The following is a 10,187-nucleotide window of genomic DNA, read 5'->3' as shown; positions in this document are numbered from 1 at the left end:
CAGAAAAAAAGGGGAAATGAATGCGCCAGTAAGGTATTTATTTCAGACACAGTTCCATGGTAAATGTAGATAATATTGGCACATCAACACAACATTCAAAACTTTACCAAATAATTTATACATACATATATATATAAAAAAAAGATTCATAAACAGAACATAACTTTTGCAACTTATATTTCAGAGGCATTGTGCCAGTCCTCATGAAAGGCACAGGAAGCAAATGACATGCTCAATTTTACACTTTACAACACCAGTCAACAGCACAGGGGGTGTGCAGTTCCTCTTTAACTGTGACCCAGGAGTAGGCGAAAAGGCTTGAAAGAAACTGTTCTGAAGTGCATTCTTACCAGGATAGATTGTCATTTTACACCTCCAAAGCAAGAAAACAAAGTAAACAATGAAGAAAAGTGCCACTGCAAGTCTTGTCAGAAACCTTGCTCCTGCAGCAATAAAGGTTCATGAGGATCATATTCATCTAAAACAAGAAAATCAGCTTCTCACCACCACACAAGCCTGAATGTCTCTGTAGCTGAGTCATCACTGGGCTTTTATCCGCTCAATCTCTTTAGGATCTATGAAGATATTCTCTAAAAAGGTGCTTTCATGTAATCTGCTTTCTGATGTCAATCAGTTGTTTCCGTTCTGAAAAATTTATTTCCCTCAAAACTACTCACAAAAGTCCTTTTTGCCTATAACTTAGTCATTACCAGCATTAGTCAAAGTAAAAAAAAGTAAAAGCAGAGCACAAAGTGAGGTAATGGCATGAGAAAATACAGTAACAGATGTGAACATGTAAAAACATTTAACATGCCCACATGAAAGCTATAAGCGTATATGTCATTTTCTGAATGGAATGTGTCTGAACAGTTCCTCAAGCAAAGGGTTAACAATGATGTGCTGAAATTTGTTTAAACAATATCCTCTTTGTTTCTTAGCTTCCCTTGTAGCTGTGTGATGTGTGTTTGCTTAGACATCAGCAGGAGGAACAGCAGAACATCACAACTTAATAAGTGTATCACAAATAAACTCCCTCCTGAGAGCCCAAATTGCACAAGAAGAGCACTAATGTCTCTAATAAAAACACAACGGATTTGTCTTTTTTTTTTCAATTCAAATTCTACTGGCTACAAATGCATAGGGGCTTCTTTGTGGTATGTGTTGCTTCGAACAAGCAGAGATGTTCAGACAGTTTTTATTTTCTTAAATCTAACAATCTTGCCGAGAACAGTTTTTAAAATGTTTGTTCTTTTGCAAAAAAGGAGATGTTGACAGCTCTTAGGAAGTTGTGCTGTCCAGTGCACGAAACAGACCATAATCACACTAGCAGATTGCTTCAGGCTTCCTGTCAGTGGCGGCTGAGAACATTTGGGTAGTTTGCAGCGAGAAATACGATGCTGTGCAAGAGCAGTGACACCTCTGAGTCTGCAAAAAAGAAACCAAAGAGGAAGATAGCATTAAATATTAGACATGTGATTACAAGAAGGTTTAAGAAATACTGCAACAAACAAAGTATCTGCAAGTTTGGGGAGGGGGGAGTCTTTAAAAGGATAATTTTTTAGTTTTAGGAATTTTAGAATAATTTTCAGGGTACAAAAATGGGGCTTGAACATGCTGCTTAATTTAAAGCCACTTAATTGTGCAAGTAGACTAATGTTTCAACACAACTGTTGTCTTCATGTGAGTGTTGAAACGTTAGTCTGTTTGCACAATAAAAGGCTCTGAATTAAGGTGTGCTCAGCTAAGCGCCTGTTTCAGCTGCATTTTGCAGAAAGGTGTGGCAAGAATTCTGTATCTACTTTAAATGTTTGGTTTTTTTCCCTTTGTTGGCAAAAAAAAAGCGAAGAATGTTTTCAATGTGTTAGGAGACATCACATTTCCAGAAACTACAAGTGAGACTGGTAGGACAGGTTACAGTGTCATCAAAAATAAAGCATTTATCAGTTTTCTGTCACTTCACATTGTTCACACAGTTTGCTACTATGAATCATAGTAAATACAGCTCAAAAGTACAGCCTAAATGTGAATAATGTAAAATAATTTGCTTACTAGTTGCACACTTCTACTTGCCTTCCATTGTGGGTTTTTGACACTGCCTTTTATGCAGTATTAAACAAATAAAAGTATTATATTGAATTTGTTGAACCTTCCAGAAACCCTGGAAGGTACTAATCTGGGAAACAGCTAGCTTCATGCTGTACTTGTGTCTAGCCAATAAATTATGCCACACGTAAATTTGCAAAACCTTCAGGAAGAAAATTCCAACAATTCCTTAAAAGTTTCCCTTAAAAGTTTTATTTTAAAAAAATCCCCCAAATTTGGCAAGAAAATTCTTGTAAATATTTTCAAAAAATGGGTAAAAATCTTCCAAAAAAATCCTAAAAATGTCTAAAGTGATTAAATATATATCAGTAAAACTTCTAATATTGTCTTAAGAACATTCACATAAAAATCAACCAAAATCCAGCGAATTTCACTGGATTTTGGGTTTTTTTTATGTGAATGTTCTTAAGAAACATTTTTAACATTTCTTTTTTTCCACCAAAAAATGTTCAAAGATTTCCCAAAAATGTTGACATCAGAAGTTTCACTGTGAATATACATTTTTCTTCCACATTTTCACACTTTAAACTGGGTCAATTTTGACCTGCAGGACAACTGGAGGGTTAATGTGTTGCTTAAATGCATGTGGTTTTTATGGAAGTACTTTGAGTCAAATTCCTTACCTGTGTAAACACACTTGGCCAAAAAAAGGTTTATTCTGATGTCATTATTACAAATACACTATGCAGGACACCCACATGGAAATACCTTTCAATGAGGAGGACACCTGAAGCCACTGCGACAACCACTCACGACACTGGTTAACGCCAAGAACGTCAGAATTGAGCCCCCTGACATAACAAGCCTGAAAATAAAGTCTAAATAAATAAAGCAAGAATAGCAAATGGAATGAACAGCAAACATGTACAGCTGATTGTCAATAACACGCCTGAAAAGGATGAGCAAGAAGTGTAAACTGGATTTAATCATTTTGTATGACCACATCTAACTCAAATAAATAAAAAGCTTAATATAAATCCTTATTGCACATACATTACTGATATTGCAGGAATGCACAACGGCTGCCATGTAAAATTATTTCGGCTGGTTAAAATGTGGAGTGACTCACCTGCCTGAGCTCAGCGTCACTCAGCTGGTGGGGGCCCAGCCTGGCCAGGGCCCGGTCCAGCTGGAGCAGCTCTAGGGCGTGGCTGTTCAGCCGTCGGCCAATCAGGAAACCGGGAAGGCGAGGCGTCAGGAGGAGCAGGGAGCTGATGTGTCTCTAAAGCACATACAGAAGCACGCAGGTGATTTGCTGCATCACCGAGCCTTTTGCACCTCATGTCAGCTGAGCGAGCGCCGTGTGGTTTGTGCTGAATGTGAAGAGTTCTACTGACCATGTGATCGACGCTCATCCTCCTCATACCCAGAGGGGGTCCAGAGAAAAGGCTACGGACTGCAAGGATTTCAGACACTTTAGGGGTTGCTCCAGTTTGCACCTGATAATACACAGAAAGTGGTAACAGAATGTAACTAAGTACATTTACTCTAGTTTTCATTTTTTTGTAACTTTTGACCTCGACTCCACTACATCTCAGGCTGCCAGCTTTACTTACTACCATAGTTACTCTTGAAATGTCATACCCTTCCTGTCCAGTGAAAACATCATATCTCTGAAGTTGTGTTAAACTGAAGGGTACTTTGTGGGGTTCAGAAATTTGTCCTACTTCTTAAGCTAAAAAAGGAATTAATTAACCCTCTAGAATTGGCAGAAAAACGCACCTTGACAAGAAAAGCAGTGAAAATGAGCCAAGTGTCTGCAGCATTATAAAGCAACATCCATGTTAATGGAGAAGTGATATCCATCCAAAAACATCAGATAATAAAACACCAATAGAGACCATTTTACTGCACACACTGACTACTTTTACTTTTAATACCAAAAGTACATTTTTCTGTTAATACACACATACTTTCACTTGAGGTTTTGAATTAAGTCTTTTACTTGTAGCAGAGTGTATTCTCAGTGTGGTATTAGTACTTTTACTTTAGCAAAAGTACTACTACTAATAAAAGAACTGTAGTGCCTTGGAATGTATAAATATTGTATGTTGAATTTTAATTACATTTAGTATTGCTATAGATTTTAAAATTAGAAGTGTTTTTATAATATTGTACAGCAAGTTTTTCAGAGTATATACTAACCTTTAATGTTAATGTTACTAACCTGGCTGTCCTGTCTTTTTGTTATTCATATTGCTGTATGTAAGCTGCTGAACATTTGAAACATTTGAAAAAACTGTATTAAAATGAACTGAGAATCACTTGAAAATGTAGGTACGATGTTATGTCACATATGAATGCAAACACTGACAAATATGTAAATTAGTAGTCTGTTGGATTTTGTAACATTTCTGTAGAATGACCAATATTTGGGAAGGAAAACTGTGTGAACATGCAACCGATTTTTCTTCTGCTCTGCTACTTTTCACAAATTATTTGCCATTGCCAAGGATTTCTGATGCATTTACTCACTTTAGCACACAGCTCCGTCAGGCGACCCTGCAGCTGCCTATTGCTGACCTGGCAGCTCGTGTCTTTGAGCCCTCTGAGCACCGACCAGTGGTGCTGAGCCCTGAGCGAATGGTAGATTCCCCGAAACTCCACCTGCTGCCTGGGAGTCCAGAAATGAGGAATCAGGAGCTGACGAGGGAAAAAGTACCTGAACGTGAAGAGGAGAGGAGAGTCACAATGAGTGATGGAAACTGAACACGACTCAAAAGGAAGCCAACTGAAATGAAAGGTGGTTATTTCAAAAATGAACTCACATTAAGACAAAAACCAGGTAGTTGGCAAAGGGAGGGATAGATATCACCACCAGGGGAATGGCCTTGATCATGTCTCTGCGAAACTGTGAAACACATGCCAAGAAAGTGAAGATAATGTGAAATAACAAACAGTACAGTGCTCAAGTGGGAAAAAATAGACAATGTATTAAATGGAAATGCTAGACACCCAGAAGAACATCCCCTACTGACAACAGTAACTGTACTTAATCTGATTCAACCAATGATAAATAAATATACAGTGATTCATGAGAGTGGATTGTGCTAATCCTGATATTTAAAATATGTTATGAAATATGTGTAGTAATTTCAAACACCAATTTAACCTGGTGAAATTAATGGTGAAATAAGAGCTCAGTAAACATGACGGCCAACTCTTTTCAAGTGTCAAATCCTCTTATTTGTGTAACTAAGAAAACCTATTTTTGAGCATTTTCATGTAAATCTTCATCATTTCAATATACAGTTCTCCTTTTCTGTCCCCTCTATCGAACCAATTCCAAACCACAACTTGCTCCTGGTTTGCATCAGTGGAAAAAGGTTAGATGTTCACTGCAGTGTACACAACAGAGATGGTGCTTTTCTCCTTTAAAGTGCTGTCATTATGTCTCAAATTGATGAATTAGTTGACTGATGTAAAAAGACTGATCATAATACCTGCTCAGAGTATCTGTGGAAAAGTTACACCTTTATTATGCCACCATCTACTGCTACTTATGGAGACAGCAGTCTAAACAAACTAGACAAAGTGTCCCAGCTGTTGGCCACATTCTGCAGCTCCTCCTGAGGCATCCCAAGGCATTTCCAGGCCAGGAGGGAAACATGATCCCTCCAGCATAATCTGGATCTGCCAGACATGCCCAGAATGCCTGCCTAGTCATGTTGACATCCTAGTCAAATGGCTGAACCACCTTCTTTCACTTGGGAAAAGTAGCAGCTCCCTCCTAATCTCTGAGCTCCCCACTCTGTCCCAAATCGTCCACAGACCCTGAGGAGGAAACTCAGTTTGGCAGCCTGTGTTCATGATCTTATTCAATAACTGTCACAGCCCAGAACACAAGACAGAAGGGAGGACAGAAATGTAAATCAACTGTAAACTGAGAGCTCCGCTTTAAGGCTCAGCTTCTGCTTCACCATGACAGACTGCTACGGAGGCAGAACAACGATAAACAAGTCTACAAACCCAGTCATTTCTCTTTGTTTTAAAGAAGTCAACTATTCAGAGCTTTTTAACTCACTCTGTGGTTGTACATGTGACAGTATTTTCAATGTGACTGATAGTGCTTTCTGTAAAATAAACAGGGTGGAAGTTTTGATTTCTGAAAAGAAGCATTAAAAAAAATGCAGATATGAATGCAACTAGAGAGAGTTATTTCCCTCTTCTAACGTGTTTCAAGAACCCTGCTGTTTAGTACAGTGAGAATCATTCAGTTAAGAGACCCACCTGTCTGAGTTTCTCCATCTCCCTGTAGGGCAAATCCTGGAACTTCACCCCATCAGACATCATTTTGGCTTTTATCCTCCTTACATCTTTGGCATCTCGATATAGCAGTTTGAACCCTGGAACGAGTCAGTAAAAACAAGACTGGTTAAAACAATGCTTCTTCAGTCCAATGCTGCGCTACCACCTCTACCAACATGAGGTGTCCTGGACTGAAGTGGGAAACATCTGAGCTTTTGTACAGCGTGAGGTGCCACAAAACGCTTCAATATTTGCTTGTACTTGTATGTTTTTAGATGTCCAATGTTGCACATTTCACTGGTACGGTTAATATTTTTCATGTCTTTCAGATCATGAAATAAAAAGTGACTGTACATTAACACTTGCAGAAATCTCCCTTTAAAAGTCAACAACAACATATTTTTCATAGCTCAGAATATGGGTGTGACTACAAGTGACAGTTAGCATTATCAGTCAACTTTACGTTTTCTCAGTTCTTAGAAGTTTGGTGCTGGCTAAAACCACATTAAGAGGATGCCTGAAATTCCTCTTTGCAGGACAAACTCTGAATTATACCAGAGTTTTTTAATGGCCTCAGTGATAAACTTATATCAGAATATGCACATATCTGACGCTGTCACCCAAATCTGAACTCCATAAATTGCATGGAGACAGAATTTAAAGGACAGCTGTGGTATTTAATTGCATTAAACTGTGCAGATTTAGCCAATAGAGTGGATATTGAGTGCAGAAGTCAGTGTCAGATCAGACAGTGCACATTGGTGTTGCAGTTCTGATCACATTCAGGATGTGACGAGTACATGGAAAATGAGAAATGTGGATTTTCATGTCCCTGTTGGTTAATGCAGATTCTGATCATCGTTCTACTTACTATGGTGTCTTGAATGTTTCTATGTGCAACAAAAACCAGTACATATGTACGTGTACGTGTGTGTGATCGTAACCAGGAACCCCAACCACTGATCACCTTACAGCAAATGTACTCTATATCAGAGCAGAGTTTTGGAGGTCTGAGAGGTGAGTTGTCAGAGACTTTACCTTCCACAAAAGTGTGGTAGAGCAGAAAGAAGCGAGGAAATCGCCTTTTGAGGAAGCCTTCATATTTTTCATTCGCCCACTGGAGCCTGGTGGCCACATATCGACCAATGCCTCGTCTGACTGTGGATGATGTGTAGTGTCTGCACAGAGGCAACCTGTGAAGCAGAAGACATGACAATATATGATGCAATAAAAAGCAATTCATCCCTCCATCGGAACGCCCTCACGGAAGACATTCATATTCAAACAAAATACAGTGGCTTTTATTTAATGCTGGTGTGTGATTTACTCATGAGAATGTCGGAAAAGTGACATCGTTGAAATATAAAGTGAACACCAGCATTTTTTGCGGTATATTTAAACGGTCCTTATCAAACGGTGAGGACAGACAGCTAGCTTAGCAGACGTCCAACAGACTCAGTGAGTTAAACAAAGTGACAGATCCTGAACTTCTGGACTCTAAATGCTGCCAGACGTACCTGGACTGACGGGACACGTAGGGAGAATAGAGTCCATGAGTTATTCTGCTTGTCCTGAGTCCACACAGTCGGATCAAAGACAACCTGCTACACAGACTCGAACAGGACAGCGCCATGTTGGACACAGTGCTGCTACCGTAATGACGTTAAGATACGGCAAAACCAGCAGGCGCTCAGTTACCGTAATGCACTGAAAGCTGCAGACATATTTCAGTGCATTTTCATACAGAAAATGACCTTCAAACGCCAAAAGGTTAAAATGTCATAGAATTTATGTTGAATATTTGGAGTTATTACCAAAAGAAAATATAGCCATATGATTAGTATTACTATATTATCACATGGTTATGTTCTAGTTTAAATCTTCATTTAGACAGAAAAGTCCAACAAAGGTTTAAATTTCTTGGAAAGATTGTGAGACTATGTGCCTCTGGGCAAAGAAACTCTTCATAGGAGCAAAGCACCCAGATGGAGTGTCTTTGCGGTCTATTTCTCTGTGGGGTCATCTGTAGTCCTTTCTGTCTCATTTAGGTCAATTTGAGTTCTCGTGGCCCCTTCATATGTTTTTGTTATTGATTTTTTTTGGTCAGTTTTATGTCTCTTTGTAGTTAATTTAAACCCTCGTGATCCTATTGTATGGTTTTATTGTTGATTTTACTCTCTTTGCCTTTATCATTTTGCATCTCCCTGTGGTGACTTTAGTTTGAGTCCCTTCTGTGTATTTCTGTAGTCAAATTTAGTCTGTTTTGGTCCATTTCAGTCACTGTGGTCATTTTCTGTCTGTTTTTCATCATTTTGAGTCTCCTGTGTTCCAGTTATGTTGTTGATTTTACCGTCTTTCTGGTCATTTTGTGTCTCTTTGTGATAATTTTGCTTCTTGTTGGCATCCGCTTGATAACAAATAGACAATAATAGGAGACGTTATTTAGCCACCACTATGTAAAGTCGTTACTTGCTTTACCGTGTCCAACTATTAACACATCAATAATTCAAAGCAATAGGAATATAATTTTGATATGGATGTTCTCCATAGTGACTTCTTGAACTTTTGAAGATTTTAGTACATTTTGTTGCAAAAATGTCTGTACTTTAACTCAAGCATTTTATTTCAAATGCTGAACTCTTGTGTTGTGGTTATTGTACTTTTGCTTGAACAAATTAATTGATTAGTTCTTTCATCACTACACAGCCTATAACATAGAAAGTTTGTTTGTTGTTTGTTTGTTTGTTTGTTTGTTTGTTTACTTGATGCTATTTAAGATCTTCAAATGCTTTTTGTGTTCATATATCACACATTTTCAGGGAGGAGAAGTTTGACTTTAGTGGTTATCAACCCTGTAAAGCCTGACCCATCAAAAAATAGCCAGAAAATTCTTTTTTTGTGGAATTGAGATGTTTACTACCCCTTTTAACAAAATCCAAAAGACACATTTTGCCATATCATTTTGTTTATGCCTATTTTTTTGTATCAAATTTGATCTGTTAGACTTTTTTTGCAACTTTTTGCTCACAGCAATCTAAAGCAAAACTCCACTTGTCTACTATTTAGCACTGATTGAGCTGACACACTTCATAACAAAAAACAATAATATAGCAATAAATACGATTAAAAGAAAGAACAAAACAACAAACTGCAGGGAGTTTTTGCAGTATTTCTTTGATGACATTTTCAATGTAATTTCCTCTTCTTTTTTCCTCCTCTAGTCTATTTGACATCTAAAAAAGGGTTAATATAGTACAGCTATTATGATTTCAGAGAAATTGTTATTGTAAATATACTGAAAATACATTTGAAGATGGAATTTCATTCATTAATTAACTTAAAAAAATTAAAAATAGTGTGTGTTTGCATTTTCATAGGTATAATGTAGATCACATTACAAAAATGGTATGACTTGTTAAACACAAGTTGATTGAAATATAAACAATGAATTATTTAGAAAATATGCATTCTTTCAATGCAGAAAATATCTGTTTTTAAAAATGAGTAGCAATTTAGATGCTAATTTTATCGTTACTTCTTGAAAATTAGCAATGATTTTCCTGAAAAAAAGTGTATGAGTTCATGAGAGTAGCCATTTTGAAAAGGGGCAAAATACGACTTCAGCTGCCTGTAGTGGAATGATAATCCTCAAGGGGATGAAATACATGCATCAGGTCATATACAACAGGTTTTGAAGGAAACTATTTATCATGTTGATGAGATAGAGGTCTCACAATCTCATGTATCATTTATTTTTCACATATTTTTATTTAACAGTTAATCGTTTTGTGTCACGTGACTTCAGGCGCCATTAAAATGAGAGGGGGCGGGGCCAA

At 37.6% G+C, this 10,187-nt stretch overlaps 1 protein-coding gene across 1 annotated transcript; it reads right to left on the bottom strand.

Moving 5' to 3' along the window:
* Nucleotides 1-21: 21 nt before the first annotated feature.
* letmd1 (LETM1 domain containing 1) lies at nt 22-7,994 on the bottom strand. Its single transcript, XM_023290311.3, has 9 exons — nt 7,869-7,994; nt 7,390-7,544; nt 6,334-6,449; nt 4,872-4,954; nt 4,579-4,765; nt 3,441-3,542; nt 3,173-3,325; nt 2,812-2,908; nt 22-1,425 (listed from the first exon to the last, which is right to left on the bottom strand). The coding sequence occupies exons 1-9, from the start codon at nt 7,982-7,984 to the stop codon at nt 1,349-1,351; spliced, it is 1,086 nt and encodes a 361-aa protein (XP_023146079.1). The 5' UTR covers nt 7,985-7,994; the 3' UTR covers nt 22-1,348.
* Nucleotides 7,995-10,187: the final 2,193 nt, after the last annotated feature.

This window comes from Amphiprion ocellaris, chromosome 8 (assembly GCF_022539595.1).
Source record: "Amphiprion ocellaris isolate individual 3 ecotype Okinawa chromosome 8, ASM2253959v1, whole genome shotgun sequence".
NCBI classification, from domain to species: Eukaryota; Metazoa; Chordata; class Actinopteri; family Pomacentridae; genus Amphiprion; species Amphiprion ocellaris.
This window is presented reverse-complemented; position numbering and strand designations above follow the sequence as displayed.

Coding starts and splice junctions, on each gene's coding strand:
- letmd1 (XM_023290311.3), bottom strand. CDS start 7,984: ATGGCGCTGTCCTGTTCGAGTCTGTGTAGCAGGTTGTCTTTGATCCGA. Junction 4,955..6,333: donor AGATGGAGAAACTCAGACAG/GTGGGTCTCTTA, acceptor TGTGTTTCACAG/TTTCGCAGAGACATGATCAA. Junction 3,326..3,440: donor GGATGAGCGTCGATCACATG/GTCAGTAGAACT, acceptor TATGTGCTTTAG/AGACACATCAGCTCCCTGCT.